We start from the raw sequence: 19,030 nt of genomic DNA, 5'->3' as shown, positions 1-19,030 counted from the left end.
TACATATAATTTTGTTCTCAAACATAAAATTTATTTATAAATTGTGCCTTAATTTTTATTTAATTATTATTTTTACTCAAATTATAAAAATAAAATATCTTATTATTTTTCAATCATTTAAATATCTCCTTCGGTCAATATTATGACACAACTGAGAATTTCGAAACGTTGCATTAATTAATGTTGTAATATTATGATATTAATTTTATTGTATTATTATAGTTTTTTGTTTAAAATTTTTCACAAATTGATTAATACAATTATAAATATTTTTGATTAGATTTCGTTGAACTTTATTGTAATTCTATTTCTAAGCTTTCGATGTTGATTGTTTAAATACGTTTTGAGTGTTAAATGTTAAATAAATACATTTTGAGTGTTAAATGTTAAATAAATACATTTTGATTGTATAAATACATTTTGAGTATTAAATGTTAAATAATAAGTTTGAGTGTTAAATAATATTATGTGGAAATTTTTTTTCCATTTATGTACATACATAAAAGTGATTCGAATTTTTACTTTTTATATTCAATTACATATTATAGAACATCTAACGACTAGGTGTTATGTAAAAGCTTTTGTTATTGTTTTATTATATTATACATATATAATGAGATTGAATTATAAATATTATCATTTTGCATTCAGTACTTTTCTTCACTTAGTTTTTTTACACACTTGTTATTCAAATTTTCTACATTCTTTGTATATAATGTTGTTTGTTAGTAATGATATTTTAATTGTTAAGATTGCATTAAAATGTGTCAGATAATATAAAGACTACGCCATTTTTGGTTCCGAACAGAGATCTACAAATGATTTAATGACATTAAATTAAATTTAAAAAAAAAACAAAACATTAAGCTAGTTTGCATTTAACTGTGTTACATAAAATGTTGAGCACAAAATTTGCAGATCTCTGTGCCGATGCCTTTACAAAATTTGTGTTTTTATAATAAATATTTAAATATAAATAAATGTATGAATAAGAGAAGTTCGTTTCAATGCTAATTCAAATATATGAACATGTTATACGTATTTGCAATTTCGGTAATGTTTTAAGTCATGCTATTATTTTAAACACGACAAATCAAAAATGAATAAGCGAATTTTTAACGTTTTAACTAATGTCTGTTAAATCGAAATTTCATTACACGTTCAAGCTATCTTTATAACTGATACGATATATGTATACATACGTAGTTATAGCGTGAAATAAATTTCTACTCTTTAATAGCCGGAAGATATTTACATTTTACGAATTTGCATTGCGTCGATGAATCTAATTTTGAAATTGACCGACGGAATACGGAGCTATACACTTTTTTTTTCTTAATGCACGTATTCCTCCTACTTGCAATCGTTTCCGTATATGTATTATCAATTTCGTTTTTTATTCGTTTCGATCAAATGGGCAACAACACCCGTTTCAGCGTTCAAAATAGTGCTATTGAAATTTAAATTTTACACACTAAGCAGTTGCCTAACACTGTAACGAAACTATCGCTTGAAACCGCCGCCTCCCCTTCACCCAGTAAATATTATAATTCAATATCCCCTCCCTCAAAATCAAAATATACATACATATATCTATATATATATCACTTTTCAGTTTTTAAAATATCAAAAACAAATTACGTCTATATAATTTGACCTCTATTTATAGGGTGCCTCATATATACATATGTACATATTTTATTTTTATCTTATTTAATTTTTACATAGGTTAACAGGTTAACTCCAATGCGTCTTCCTAGAAAATTAATTACAAACACTGCAGCATTTTTATTACATAAACCGCTGTATTTTGAGACGCTGAAGAACACGAAATTAAAAATTAATTAATCCATAGAGACATCTGTGGATTTAGACTTGTGCATAAATTTTTACATATATCAAATTCGGATATTTGTGACGTTAGAGGGGTAGATTGGTTTTTGCCAATTTGATGGAGGAACCGTTTCAACAATGAAATCAGATAAATTGGAAAACTCTGATAGGAAACGATCTACTTGTAGTCACAGATATCCAAGTCTGGCCAGTAACAATCAATATTTGCACGGGATCGAACCCGGTAACCTCCAGGTGCTAAACGTAAACGCAACCACCGAGCTATACTGCTGGCTAACTATATGTACACACAGTGAGCTGATCTATATAATTAACTGATAATTAGATTTTTTCTCTTAATTTTTAATTACTCCAACTTCAACTCCACAGCCCTGGATGTGATACACATCATATGGAATAAAAAATTTCGTCGATTTTTATAAAACGATCTGTCTTCTATTAGCGTGTTATTTCGACATTTTTTTTTATTTAACATTACCTTGCGAAGTCAAGTTTTTTTGCTAAACTATCTAAAAACATTTAAACGGAATACATGGGTGAGAAGTATGACAAGGGTAGTGGATATAGTGGAGAGAACGAACAGACTGAAATGGCAATGGAATGGGCGGGTCACGTAGCTAGAAGAATAGACGAAAGGTGGACAAAATAAGTGCTACAATGGTACCCGAGAGAATGTAAAAGGGTGAAAGGAAGGCCACATGGAAGATGGATAAACGAAATTAGGAAAATGTGTGAGGTGATATGGATGATAGTTGCGCAAAATAGAGACAAATGGAAGTGTGCTGAAGAGGCCTTCATCCAGCAGTGGATGGTGAGTGTCTGTAAACGACGACGATGATGATGATGGTCTTAAACACTAAATTTTGAAATGTAAATCCTTTTAGCCTGATTTTGAATACTATAAGAGAGCTGCACACCAGTGTATGACGTCACCTAGTCCCTTTGTATCCTGCTCGCGCACACGTAAGTAAGACTGTGCGATAAAAACAGGGAGATTTCCACAGCACGCCACTGGACTGCACACGATAGATAGACTTGCCAAATATGCCAAGTATTACTGTCTATTATACAAACTTTTTATATCATAGACGAATATTAAAGTCATTAAAAAGTTTAGTCTGAACCCTGCATCCTGGAAAAAGGTCGATAATCTCATACTTCTTGCCTAACGATTATTTTAAATTTTGATTAGTATTGTAGATATTTTTCAAACGAATTTTACGCTCACGTCCATCTACGTAATCACTCGTCGATCTCGAGAGATTTTCATTTGTTTTTTTGTGCAAATTGGCACTATTTGAAGACATTGTCTGCTGCATCGAGTGTAACGCGAATTTCTATTTGCAAAAAATATAGCGAATTGCATTTGTTGCAATTTTCCGAAATTCCGCGTTCTCGTCAACCAAAAAAAAAAGCATCAAATTTATCCAGAGGTACCGACTTGTACCGAAATTAATGAAAAACATCGACTTCTTTGTTTCATTAGTTCATAGAATATGTACCTTCATATATGTACATGACGATTTTATATATTACATGAATACAAGCATATTATGAATACATCAATTCATTTTTTTTTTACTTTTGCATCTCATTCATTTGATATGAATCCTACTTTCGAAACAGTTTTTACATCCCAGGCGATTGAGGTCGTAAAAATAACATGCACGTTCACAAAAGTGCAACAGAAATTGCGCCAATGCAATGCGGTGCAATAATTAGGTTGGCGCTTTATTCAGTTTAACAAAAAGGACTGTTAAAGCTCGTTTACCTACCTGTTATTTGCAATCCACTCTAGAACAGTACACTCGCGATATATCAAGATTGTCCCTGATACTGAAACGCAGTCACGAATTCGATAGTAAACACAAACATTTTTAACATTAATATAATATTTGTATACATACATATATTAGTTAGTGATTTTATCTACCACGAAGAGGATGTTTCTACACCAACTTTAATAACAATCAAATATGACTCTATTTATTACAACAAACGTTTTATATTTTAAAAAGCGTTCTCAAACGTCACTATGATGTATATGTATTAGCACGACCAAATTAGAATATAATAAAGTTCCGACATAGATAACAAACTCGAAAGGCAATAAAGGATCACTTTAACCTTGTGGAACATTATAGTATAAACATATCGTTCAACTCATTGCAAAAAAATGCATAAATAATACCAGAATTTGTCGAGTGATTAATCATCATTCATTGGTCACAACTGATTTGTTCAATATAATATTTCAAATGAATTAACACATTTTTAAATGTTTTTTTTTATGTTAATATACATATGCACATATGTACATATGTATTAAAAGTGAAGAATTGCAATGCAATAACATTCACTGCAAATCTATTGTCACGACACGATAAATGTTACAGTTTAATGAACTTTGCTCTATACACCAGTAGACTATTGGTTTATTTTAAACTAAGGGAACCACACGTCCCGGATTGGGCGGGACAGTCCCGGATTTCAGTAGTGTGTCCCGGAAAGTGTTCCGGATTGGACATGACGAACTATTTTTGGATGAAATACATATTTTTGGGTTTGGATTTTTGCGTGAGATAGTGCGTATTGCATTTTTGGTAAATGTTGATACTTCTAAGTCAACTAGATAATTTTAAGTCAGTATTGCAAGACAGACGGAATTTTCGAAATTCTGAGAAACTCACTATGCGACAACATATGCATAAAAATCTGTTTTTTATTAGGTGATTTAAATAATATTATTTTGTTAAGTATTACTATTGCTACTAATAGTTATGATTAGCAGTATAAGTCATTTTTTTATGGGTACCATTTATCGGCCCGGCAAAATAGTCCTATTTCCAGACAAATTAGGTATTTATCACGACATTATATGCGAATGCCCATCTCTAAAAAAATTTGCACTGTAAATAAAAAGAGTGCCCCTCTCTGAAAAAGCTCGCACGACAGATTTGGTGTTCGCCCGGCAAATCAAACGTCAAATGGGTTGCTAGTAATAAAAATAAAATTACACAAAAATAAATACCGACCCTAACAACCTAATCTTAAATGAATAGCGCCAACCCTAACTTAACCTAACCCTTAAATAAATAAGTGTTGGCTGCTAAGATATTACGATGTGTTTGGATAGATATTACTATGGTTGGACCATGAGGAGAGTGGGAATGGACAGGAGCGGGGCGACGCGCTATCATCCAACTGTCAAAAATTTTAATTCAAAATTTATTTTTGTTACTGGCAACCCGTTTGACGTTCCATTTGACGGGCGAACGCCGATTCTGCCGTGCGAGCTATTTTAGAGATGCTAATTTGACATTAAATGTCGTTTTGACATTTGTCGTGAAATTTATTTTACAGCCGTTCCAAAAATACTATCCCTTTTTTTTATTTTCAGATTATTTCACTTCGATTTTAATTTTGAAGGAAATATTATATTTGTGAATTAATATTTTAAATAATAAATGTGTTAAACAAATGATCTCGATAATCATGTTTTTCATGCGTCCCACATTGCAACTGAAAAAATCTGGTCACCTTATTTTAAACATTACCAAAGATTGTACATGAGCCCTAAAACTACTTCAATTAAAATGGTATCAATGCGATTACAAATGTTTACTAGTTTAAATAGAATATTAAAGAAACGGTCGTTATAAAATATTAACGTTTCAGCACACACCCAATATTAACACTTCTGGATCAGCTTTGTGCCCAGTTTCTTTTTTATTACATTTGCACAATAATATATATGTATATGCATACGTATGTAGGTGGATTTTGCATTGCTGTTAAAATTATTTTATGGCTTTTTAATTTCTTTGTCGTATTCTTTTTATTGTTGAATTGTGGCGGGTAACGACCCATCGACTTTCAATCTCGTTTCTCCAAGGTATTGTGCATTTAGCATACACAACCCAGAAGGTTACAAGTCAACGGCGGGGCAAGGCTTGCGAGGACCTTCCCTGGGCCCCCCCACAGAGCTTCCGCCCCCCATCTCCCCCCAACGTTGGACCCATCACTTCGATATAAAGTAACATCGAATGTCGCAACCAGTCCAGTGCGCCACTCGCCACCTGCCGCGCCGGTACAAAATGAAATCAACGGTAGGACAAACACTCACCAACCGATTCAATTTGAACTTTTAACTACAATTCAAATTATTGTGATGATAAGTGAATTATATAAACAAAATACGTCGTGTGTTCTGTGATAAAAAAAAAATAATTGAGTGCTTTTTATAATTTAATATATGTATATTTTTAAGTGACCGTTTTGTTATATCCCGTGGAAAGTTTTATAACATTTTTTGTGGAAAAAAATGAAATAGAAAATAATATATCTGTTTATAAGTATATTAAGCTACGTTCAAAGTCTTTGATATATACATATGTATGTACATACATATATTTGGCGTATATTACCAATGTTTTATAGTCCAAAAACCGAATTGCTAAAGTGATCTGTTTCCTTTGCTATTTAAGACCAAAATCAACATAAAAATTGATGTTTTCAATTCTGAAAAGTGATCTAATGTATGTACTTTTAAAAAGTGAAAAATTAACTTAGAACGTATTCTTCGAAAAATATCAAATAACTTATCACAAAACGAACCATACTTTAATTAACGACTTAATAGAGATCAATTCTAATTTAAAAGTCAATTATAACAGCTTTCCAACGAACATAATATAACTGGGTGATATTGCAAACTGCAAAAAGTTAATTCACAAATAGAAACACATAACATTAAAATTTATTATTCATATTTTACATTTTATAAATTTAAATTTACGCTAAATCGTTATTTTGCTAAAGATTTGAGAGCAGTCTCTACATATTTTAAATAAGTAAATGAGCCATTAAACACAAAATTATAAACCAATTATAAGAGAAATAAATAATATTGATTATATTTATTTGAATAGAATTAAATTTAATTGGTTCATACCCCTGATTTCTAATAAGTTGAAAATTCATAGAAAAGTATCATAAATGCACATTTAAATATTTAAGTTGTATTCAGCACGATAATTATTTTTTTTTTTACAGAAATTAAGTGTTTATTTTAAATCCTAAGTGATCATATCGCAGTGCAATATGCGATAAAACTAATATTAAAAATTTAATTCATGTAAATTTATGCGACCCAGTGATAGTGACCGAACACTTGACTGACAACAACTTGTCACACTATAATGTGACATGTTGTTCTTTGCCATTGACAAAAGTGATCAAATTCAGTACGAATATTCACATTCTTTTTTACTTCCACAGATACTATTAACCCTTCTTGGCCTAGCCGGGCTCTCGACAACGGCCAGCGTCTCGAACAAAGTGAATAAAAAAAGAAACATTTACAGCGATGGCTCCTTATACGGCACACATGGATTACTGACTACAGATGCAATCAACGCCCACAATGTTTATCAAATACCCCAACAACGTGTGCCGCTGCCAACTCTGATCAAGACTCCTTACCGCGTCAATTTTGCCAATCAACAAGCCAATTTTGACCCGTTTGGAAACGGCAACTTCGGATCGTTTCTACCTAGTTTCGAAACGAGCAGCTTGAATTTTAAACCATTGCCTCAATCTTTAGGAGCTCCAGTAGCTCCTGCTTTCGATGGATACGACTATCAAATTCCTAATGGGCAAAGATTCGCAGAAGAACCGGTGCCAAACTCTTTCGATCTCGTCATACCGCCAGCAATGCGAAATTTACCCATTCCAAATTCTAATTTGCCACCTGGTTTCCGAGCTACAATGGTAACCAGAAGGATTTTGACTCCATTTAATGAAGGGCTATTTTTTAAATATCCAGGATACATCCCAGAAGGAGGTTTGCCGGTGACATTGCCGATCGTCAATACGAGACCGACGAGGGTTGTCGTACCTCAACATGGAGCTGTTGCATTTGGATCGGGAGGATTAGGATATAGTTACCTTCCTGGAGGAAGAATTGCCATAGGTTCAGGCTCACTCGGTCTGAGTAATATAGTCAAAGCCAGAAATAATCTCCTCCCTCCGAGACGACCCTATATGAAGCCAACCGAGCAAGATTTTATTTTACCACAAGCCATTAACCAGCTTCAACGAAAAATAGACGATTTCTCATCTCAGCAAGATACGTCTTCAACATCTTTGGCCTCGTCTGTATCTTTGAAAGGTTCTACCTCTGCTAATAATTTAACAGTGTTTCCGATATCGGAGGAAGATAGAAGATTAGCTGAAATTTACAACTTTTAGTGTTTAGGTCTATCTAATAAACACGTTATTGACATTGTGTAATCGCAAGAAAACATTGACATTCGCAAACAGTGAAGATAAAAGTGAACGCTATTCTTATAAATATATCTTTATTTTTTTACTGCAAATCCCGCGCCAATTGACTGACAATAATATTGCCGAATAGCTTTCTCCATTTCATTGCATTTTTGCGATACTTAAACGAATCAAATCAGTAACGGTGTTTATTTGAAGCTAGTCTACTTGTACATTTGATCATTCTTCTCTCCTTATGTATTTATTGAAGTTTATTTTTTTCGTTTATATTTAAATGTAATTAAGATTAGCCAATAAAACAGAGTTACCAAATTAATTTCGCTTTTCATTTTAAAATAATTAAATTAGCGAAAGCATATATCTAATCAATTAACATTAACAATTGTAAATATCCCTTGATCACCAATAATAATTATAAGCAATGAATCGATTTATGTTTATTTAAAACAAAAATCGAATACGTAATTAGAATTGATGATGCCGTTATGGTAATTTATTGTAACGAGCGTCAATTTGAAAAATGTTATTGAATATTTTATGCTCGAAATTCCTTTCTTAAAAATTGCACAATCACTGTAAAATCATCCTAGTCGATGAGCACTTTCAATTAATCATTTTCTAATGACTAAAATATTTACGTAACTTTTTTTAGCGTTAACGATAATGATACCACTAAAAAACAGAACTAGTAGCGATGATTTTGCATAAGCGATTTACATCAATCATCACTTCGACTATTTTTAATTCAATATAACAAGACGACTTTCAATCTGTTAAATTTTAATTGCATGCATTAAAAAAAGTATAACTTCCATGTCAGCTTTTAACCCATTACCTTTAATTCGCGACGTTTCAAAGAGATACATACATATCGTTGACCTTACTTTATATTTGAGAGCGATCTTACTCAGCAACTTTCTAAATAAAATGACACACAAAAAAACAACGACAACATCATTTTGGTAACATATTATGAACTTAATTTATTCCAGCAACAAACAAAAGCTGCTGGTGAAGGCTATTTATATATTCAAGCCAATGTACATACAAACATATGTATGTATGATAATTCGATCAAACGAGAGCTTTTGTGATATATAATATTTGTACTTGATCAGAACTTCTATAAATTGTTTGACATTAACCAATGCTTTTTTATTATTTATGTATATATATATATATATGTACATGTATTTACATTTATACATACATATGTTAATAAAACTGAATTAATAATAATTGTTATATTTTAAGTCAATATATGTGCATATGAACATACATATATGGATGTACATAACATGTATGTATGTAGGTCTAAAGGATTACTACAGAAGGTTACTACAGAACAAGTACTAACAAAAGAAATTTAAATGCATCGGGACAACTTTCTGCTCGTGTTGAAAATTTCGTTTTATTTTAACTTTAACTTTTAAAATTCATACAACCGTATATGTACACAGATACGCCTCCCATATGTTATAAATAAAACATACATATTTTATGCGTTTGGTAAAAAAAAAATATATATATATATATATATATATATATATATATATATATATATATATATATATAGAAAGTAAAATGTATGAACTAAGCATACATATGTTATATCATAGTGAACGACTGGTAAAAGTTCAAACGTTATTATAATTTAACTGTGACTATTTCAGTTAGCATGAGTTGCCGCCTAATCTTTCGAACTATAAATTCGATCTTGATTCGAGCGGAGCAAAGCCGCTGTATATTAGAGAAAAGTATATCGTAAAATACTTATTTCCGATGAACAAAACGTTACCTACATTTGGTAATTGTTGTTCGAGTCGATTTTTCCGTATGGTGAAATTGTTCGCTTGGAGCGTATAAAATTTTCATAGTCTTTTTTTGCAGATAAGCAAAAAGCGAAACGTTACTACTATGCACATTCGCCATAATAAATCATTTTTATCGACCGGTTCATAAGCGAAGCGTAAAAACATAATGAATAATTATTAATTAGAATAGTAAAAGGTAACTTAAAATTTTTGTCAGTTCATAAAGTCATGTGTTCGTAAGCAAAAATAATTACGTTACGCGTGAGCAAATCAACAAAGTCACGATGGTCAAACAGAAGTAACGGTCTTTGGTTATGGTATTTGAACACACTATATAATCCACAATATTTCACGAGCTCAACGAGAAAAATCTTTGAAGTGACTGTCTCTAATCGATGGCAAAAGATTGTATCAATTCTAATACAGTTTAGTTCCGGTCGGAGAAAAGATTAAGTCACCAATTTCTCCACTGAAAATTACAAAATTTCACTGAAATAATTTTCATAGTATTTTTTCCTCTAAATTTCATCAAATATAAAGCAAGTGATGATTTTTTTTTCATTTTAATTATAATCGACACTCAATTAGACAAACGAGCAATGTTTTTCGATATATTACATTCATCAATATCTAATTAAAGCGTAAAGATCAAATTAAAATCATAATCTCACTGAAATTAACTATTATAATAAGCGTAAAATTTCTAAATATAAAATTATAAAATGTTGCATTCAATGTTATATTATACAATGAAATTTTAGCAGTCGTAAAAATTGCACGCGATTTCTAATCAATCTGTAATTACGTTGACACACTTCCAAGGTGTAATTCGAGACAGTGGGTGTGCTTTAATTTTTTGACCATACCACATTTTCTAAGTAAAAAAATCCATCAAGGAAAACGCCATAAATCAATTTGGATCAAGGTATGTCATATCATGTTCATTCTCACACTCGCATTTTTATCCAAAGTTTATAATAAATACAGTTCCTTATACTCTTGAATTCGACTTCCTTGACCTTCCGCGATGTTAAATAAGTTTTTGCCGCATACATACACATCAATAATACATTTAAGAAAAACCTTCGTCAAGTCCTCAACCTTCGGATCTTGGGTTGGGCAATGTTGTGAAAGTGACCGCTTTCGGGTCAATTCAACCACAATTTCGCGAAGCGAATCTCGTCTGCAAATTGACTCATCGGAAATACTCGGAGATGATTCGAAGCCGGCGAAACCTGAAACCGGATTAGGTCAAGTTTTTACGGACGAAAGTGAAATTTAATAAGATTCCAAACTACATAATGGAACTACATACATAAGCGTAATAGCATTAAATCATCGTACATACATATGTACATATCTGCATACATCATGAATTGACAACCATTTGATAGAACCATAAATTGACAACCACTTTCATGATTGTCATATGTGACATTTGATAAGTTAATTCTAGTGCATATATTTATATACAATACTATTAAATGTAAATAAAACGTAATGCAAATATGTGTTTGAATCTATGTATACAATTTTAACTACGATCACAATATACCATACATATGAACTTGCGCAATCTAAATATGTATGTATATCCAATCATTATTAGATTAGAGCGTTAAGGATAAATGATCGCATGCACAACCCACCTCAAATAAAAAAATCATATGACCTCGTTACTTAAAAAAATGAAAGACTCATTTAAATATACTGAACCGTATAGTTTTAATAAAAATTGATTAGTATGTATTTTTGATGTTACAAAATAAGTGTAAACCAGTGATTGTTTTGAATTTCTTACGCATTCAATTTTAGATCATCGTGTAATATAGAATTACCTAATTTTAGGGCTTCTAATAAATCATTAGTTTCGTTGGAATTCACTCTCACTTATATTTTATGTGAGAAAAAATATACTATTCAAGGAAAATCTTATAAAATCCATAAATTAACAAAAAAAAAATTATCCGCTACGTTTGCCACACAGATATTGCGATTGATAGCCACGAAAGGTAATTAATACAACTCGTTTAAAAAATAATGACTCGAATAAGATTCATTCAATGTCACTGATGATTTATAATGCTAAAGAAATGGTAATACAATTGAATGATATATGTATGATATATTGTGCAAAGACAAAAAAAATTACTTTCGTACAGACATCATTACTTTCTTCTCACGACGAAAACGTAATGATCAATTTCACTTTTTACCAAAGTAAAGACCTTGTTAAAATGTTAACAACCGGGACTCGATTGAGCACAATAGTATCGTACTTCCGAGTGAATGTTTGAAATTTTTAATACTAATATATTTTTCTATATTGACACACTACTTTCGCCATCATGAATGCTGCCGTCAAACAGAACAATCTGTCTAAGAATACAAATTAAATGTAAATGTAGTGACGAAGAAATGAAACTGTTAACAATAATATGAAGCTACATACATCAGAGATAACCACAATCTACAAATCATATTATTTTTAAATTGACCGGCACGAAATAAATGTTCTATGAAATCAATGGCAAATTATAGGAAAAGCCACAAGTTCAATAACGCCAACGCGAATTTAAAACGCAAACAAAAATGTGCAGAAGAAAGCAGTTTATCGCAATTCGATGGCCACTACCTCCGGACTAGAAAATTAATGATGGTTTTTAATCAATTTCCGCATGACACAACTATTGGACCAAAACAACAATCTCTACTCAAAACACAACACGAATTGCTTTGGTGTAACTTACATTTGAATATAAATATCTACTTATTAGTAAACTTTTTTTGCACAATGAACGATTTAAAAATTTTATAGCCTTGAAGGTCGTAAAAACAAACATTTAACATGAAAAAATATTCTTCTATTTGTTATATAATTTCCACAGCAGTGTTCGTGCTTTAAAGACTCTCACGGAAAATTAGTTAATTTCCGGTCAAACCTTTTTCGGTGAAATGGTGTTACATATAATGATTTTTTCGTAAACACTCTTCTGATGTAATTTTTTTCTTCAATTTTTTGTACGATAAATAAAATAAGAGCATTTTCATTTTTGTTTTTTTTTATATAATATAATTTAAATATATTATAAGGTATACATATAAAATCATGTCATATTAAAATTCATAAATAAGTAGAAATTGTAAGTTGCGAATATAACCACTGGTTGGTGTAAGTGAAACTCTAATTTACATACATATGAATAATGTACTTTTATTGTCAATCAAAATTCACACGTAAATATACATATATAGTAATTGGTAATACGAAATTACCAATTACTCGTGCGTATCATTTGCTTAGCTCCACTAGCATTGTTAACTACGACTGATATGTATGTACATACATATATAAAAACATACATACATACTAACTTGAACCGATCAAGTTTTTCGATTAAGAATCAACAAAAAAATTCAAACAAATAATAAACTAGCAGAATATCGCCTTAAACGTACGTCTTATATTATATTACAACTACACAATAAACAAATTAGTTTTACTTTGATAAAAAAATATTTATACGAATCAACTTTTCAAATCATTATACATATGTACATTATCATTATGCGACACTCTTCCGTAAATACAATACGAAAATTGTTTTGGTTCTTGCATCATGCGTGTACTTTCGAAAAATCGAAATAAACAGAAAGACAAGCCTTCATCTTAAATATTTAAATAACAAAAAAAAAAAAAACTACAAGCAATTCCGAAGACATGACGGCAATTATGTATTTCGTACAAAATTCAAGTCATTCCGAACGAATACGTACTGGTATAGACTTGAAGCTTTAATTAACACCGTCCGACATAATCGGCGATAATTGAAGGAAAAATGAATCATTACGAGATCGTTCCTTCTACTTGTAATTGATTTTATTAACAGAGTAATGTGTGGCAGGTATGTATAGTCAGACCAATTACCTGTCAGCCTATAGATATCAATGAGTTGATTAATAACAACAATAAAAATAGAGCTTTTCACGGACGAATGCAAAGAAATGCACTTTAAATTGAACGCTTTCCATTTTTAAACAATAAATATTGACCTTAAGTGCAACTGAAATTGCATCGAATTTTAGAAACGGTCCTTGTCAAATTGTCAAAAGTTCTACTGTGTGACATTTGAGGGGCATTTCGTAAGTAACTGAGAAAATTTTCAATCAATTTCACAGTGCAGTATTCAGTCGAACCAGTGGGTAACCGTGGTGCCTCATTTTTTATAGAGGTTTGAAAAAATGCAAGGACAAAATTCACGAAATTGTACAAGAAAAAAATGTGGGTTAATAGAATTAAACGTTCGGTAAATATCCTTTCCAAATTTGCTCCTTTGTCACGAGAACAGGTTTGATAATATTTGTTATCGACAATACGATAATGTCGTTATCTTAATTCTTAGGCATTATTTTAATGTCTATAATTTTAAATGATCAAAACTTCAGGATACGTACATATGTAGTTATTTTAAATTTAATATATGGAAATACCAAATATTTCAAAAATAAAAAAAATTCTAAAACATTTTCCAAATAAACATATGTACATAAAAACCGATATCCCGATATGATCATTTATAATACAATCAGGTAATTGGATTTAAATGATTTCTCGTTTATTATAGGATGATCCATAATTCAACCAGGAACATATCTTAGTGGTAAACGAATAATTCTATCAACCGACGGGATCATGGGATCATGGGATCAATCCCTGGCCCAATATTTCTAGCCAGATCTTGGATATATGTGACTCTAGGTCGATTGCTTGTCGAAGCGGCTCCAAGCAAATTGGCAGCCTACCCTCATTTGTCACTTTTATTTGAATATAATTTCAAAATTTATAATAAAAAATGGTATAAATTGCATATGTACAATATGCAATAGTTATAAAGTGCATAGGTACAAATTTGGCCATAGGTAAATATGATGGCACCATGGTAAATATATTTTTTTTAAATAAAATAAGAAATAAAAAACTCTCTCATATATGTATGTTCATATTATGTAGAATCGAACACTGTTTTACAATAACATCTCGTACACACATATAGTATATTATATTACAAATTACGATCCAATTCCATTGTGACATCTAATCAAAAACAACGATTTTTCTTAATGTGATTTCGTTGAAATATCACATAATAAAAGTGTCTACACTTGCGTAGCTTGCGAAATTTGGCCGCTAATATTTATCGTCACAGCCAGCAATATCTTATATCTTGCATCAATATATTCGACATATATAAATACATAATGTAAAATATTTACTAAATAAAGAAACTATGTATGTAATATTAATATTACATGTGATTGAACGCATTGCTATGTTTATACGACGCTCGTGCGATTCGAAATATGTACGTCACGCGCGCATTTTTCGATTTGATTTTTTTCCAGGTCTAAATATATCGCAAATTTTGAACAATTTGTAGCAACTACTTTCAATAATCCACCTGAAATTAAAGCGATATAAATAATTCGCATTTTGAAATCAATTTGGTTCGCCATTGACGTTCAAAGTCGACAACATACTTTATATTTCGTTCTGAAGATAACATTCTAACGTGTACGAATTCGATTTGAAAATTTCCAATAATTAAAATTTAATAAATGAAGCAAAAGCTTTTCAGAATGATGCAATATATTATAAAATCACTTGAGAATAATTCTTATTTTCCACGATAGTATACTTCGGTCTAGTTCGCAAACGATTCACGCGTAAATGCACCTGCATAATATATGACGACCGAAACGTATCCGTGATTTTCTTACCAAACCCTTTCGAACGTTGCGAAAAACGATGATTAATTTTTCCGCTACAATCGCGAAAGAGTCTTGATTAAATTTCGCGTGATACACATCATTCAAAAGCATGTCAAACACGATAACAACCAGTTAAGCTGACCTCTAACGTTTTGACGTGTGGCTATTTAGTACAATGAACTCATTAAGACGCCGCGAAAAAAATCACATAATACATGGGTGTAAAAAAATTTAACTTCAATTTCAGTTTACTTTTACCACATACATATGTATGTGTCAAAGCTCCAAACGATCGAATAATATAATAATACAAAGTCGAAAGGCATATCGTCAAACCGCGTGGTATATAAAGTGATCGGTTGATTAATTCGAATACTCGAGTGCTATTTTTGCCATCTCACAAGAGCCGAATAATCGATTTACATTCTATCGCCGTTAGATGAATCACTCAAGATCAACTTTCGCTGAATCGATGCCACTTTTGTAAATGTAGAACATACTTCTGCATAACATTTAAAATGCCTGCGAAAAATGGGCGTTGGTCGAAATGAAAGTAAATCACTCGAGAGATGCAGGTATTGTCGATTGTGTAATTTCAAACATATTGTTGCGCAATATGTTTGGTAAAAGCTATCCCTGAAAGTGACAAAGAGCATTAGAACCGGATTCGTCGTCTGCACAACATCATTGTACATACATTTTATATCAAAGGTAGTTGAAAATAATAGCGTGTTAAACAGAATTGCACATGAGCTGACACAAATCCGCATTGCACATATTTACATACGAATAGATTTCATAGACAAACAACGTAGGGCGCAATCATATTATTATGATGGATATCCGCTCATGAGGATTCGTTATTTCATTGTCTATTACTATCATACTTGCGACATTTGCATCCGAACCGGTTTAGTATGTTTTTTCTTGCACGCAATAAATTTTATTTTGTTGATGATGCATACAAGAAATCTCAAATAACTAAATCAAATATCAACAAGCCTCAGATGTAGAAATTCATAAAAACTAAGAATAAATATAACAAAATAACATCTGAGCCCAATTATAGATTTTTAAAAAATACATAATATATCTAGTATAATATACATATGTATAGACAAACAAATGAAAAAGAAAAGAATAAAAACTAAAATATGACTAAATAGGACAATGCATAATTAAACATAAAGTGATATAATATAATTGGATTAACATAAAGTGATATAATATAATTCGATAAACATAAAGTGATATAATATAATTGGATCAATTATTCAAGACTATCCTGATGGCAGTCCTGAATTGATGTAAGGAAATACCGAATAGATCAACCGCATTCAGCTCCCCGTTAAGCATACGATAAACACGCTGTAAATAGGAATATTTTAGGGAATTGGTTTTGAAAGAATTAAGTGAAAAGAATGCAACGTGTCTAGAATACCTAACTGGGATCCTGAAACCATCCTTACTTAATAAATCGGAAAAATCAAGAAAACCATTTAGGAGCTTAATTAGCATCAGTGAGTTGTCGCCTGAAATAAATATTGTTAAAGGATAGGATTTTTAAAATATCGGAAACAGTAGTATGGGCTTAGGTAGGAAAACGGTAGCATAAGGATTTAATAAAGTTTAGTTGGAATTTTTCAATACAATTAATATGGGATAAATAAAAAGGTGACCAGATAATTGAGGCAAATTCAAGGTGAGACCTTACAAGGGAAAAATATAGTAATTAAAGTACATAAAGGTTTTATTAAAGGGTTTTGTTGAGAGGAGTAGGAATCCAAAAGATTTACATATATGCTAATAAATATTATTACACCAAGTACCTAGATCCTTGGTACCTAGTACCAAGATCCTAAATAGAAGATGATGTATTTAGAATTTAATGGTTTAATTAATAATGATAGGTGATAATAGATTTATTTCTGGTAAAGTTTAAAATACAACATTTTTCTGGATTAAGAAAAAGGTCATTATTTAAACAATATATAGCAAATCTATCCAAATCTTCCTGCAGCTCATGACAATCGTCTATAGTGTAAATATGTTTATAAATGTTTGTATCATCAGCATACATAAGTATAGAAGAGTGTTTAAAAATGTATGAAATATCATTAATATAGAGTAAAAAAATAAGGGACCTAAATGCGACCCCTGTGGGACTCCAGAAGAAATATATCTAAGTGAGGATTTGAAGCCATTAAAAGTTATGATTTATTGATGGAATCCAACGAAATAGATTTCCTCGGATTCCGATGGACCAAAGTTTATTGAGAAGTAGGCGTCGAATGATTTTATCAAATGCTTTAGAAAAGTACGTATAAACGACGTCAACTTGAATCCGTTTGTCCATATAAGATGTGAGAGTACTGGTGAAATTAAGCAGGTTGGTATCTACCAATCTCCTCTTAAAAAAACCATGTTCAGGTATAATGTAATTTTTAAAATTAGAGAAAAGGAACTTATAAATATTTTTTTCAAAGATTTTACTAATGATAGATAGTTTGTTAATGATAGATGCTTATCACCTTTTTTTATAAATAGGGGTGATATAAGATAATTTCCAATAATCAGGAAATTTACCGTTAGACATTGAAAGATTGAAAAGGATTGTTATAGGAAGAAAAATGGAGCAGCACATTTAACAAGGAAAAAAGAAGGCAAACCATCACAGCCCGCACCAAGATTAACATCAAGAAAGCTGATATGACTGAGTACAGTAGATACATCAAAATGAAAAGTAGACACGTTGCTTGAATAAGTATTTGTATAAGTGATAGGAAAGTTAAGGGTAGAATTACTATTGAAAGTGGAGTCAAAATAGTCAGCAAAGATAGTACAGATCTCAGAACCATGGTATGCCGACTTATTTCCATAATACATTATGGAGGGATATGAAGAAGTATTTTTTTGAATATATAACCAAATTGGTGGTGGGATTAATTTTAATATTATTTTGAATATGAGAAATATAATTTCTGAAACCGATTAAAGAATATTTTTTAATTCGAGCTCTTAATAGTGGAAAACTTTGATAATCTGAGGGATTTGAATTATATTCAAATTTTCTATGGAATTTATTTTTTTCTTTTATTATTTTAATAAGGGACGATGTAAACCATGGCGGATATTTAGTACGGTTAGATTTAAGAGTAAAAGGGATGTACCATTCAATAATATTTTGTAAGGCATCGTAATTTTTTTTACAGGGTAAATCAATATTTAAATTGGACAAAAGCGAATTCCAATTGATATCGCTTAAAATAGGAATAATTGTAGCATAGTCAAATTTTCTAAAAAGG

The 19,030-nt window shown here is 30.9% G+C and overlaps 1 protein-coding gene across 1 annotated transcript; it reads left to right on the top strand.

Moving 5' to 3' along the window:
- Window positions 1-5,922: 5,922 nt before the first annotated feature.
- Window positions 5,923-8,455, top strand: LOC143915687 (uncharacterized). Its single transcript, XM_077436416.1, has 2 exons — window positions 5,923-5,963; window positions 7,135-8,455. The coding sequence occupies exons 1-2, from the start codon at window positions 5,952-5,954 to the stop codon at window positions 8,104-8,106; spliced, it is 984 nt and encodes a 327-aa protein (XP_077292542.1). The 5' UTR covers window positions 5,923-5,951; the 3' UTR covers window positions 8,107-8,455.
- The last annotated feature ends 10,575 nt before the right edge of the window (window positions 8,456-19,030 follow it).

The sequence above is a fragment of the Arctopsyche grandis genome, chromosome 8 (genome assembly GCF_051622035.1).
Source record: "Arctopsyche grandis isolate Sample6627 chromosome 8, ASM5162203v2, whole genome shotgun sequence".
Lineage (NCBI taxonomy): Eukaryota > Metazoa > Arthropoda > Insecta > Trichoptera > Hydropsychidae > Arctopsyche > Arctopsyche grandis.
Note: the sequence above shows the minus strand (reverse complement) of the source record. Positions and strands in the feature narration are given on the sequence as shown.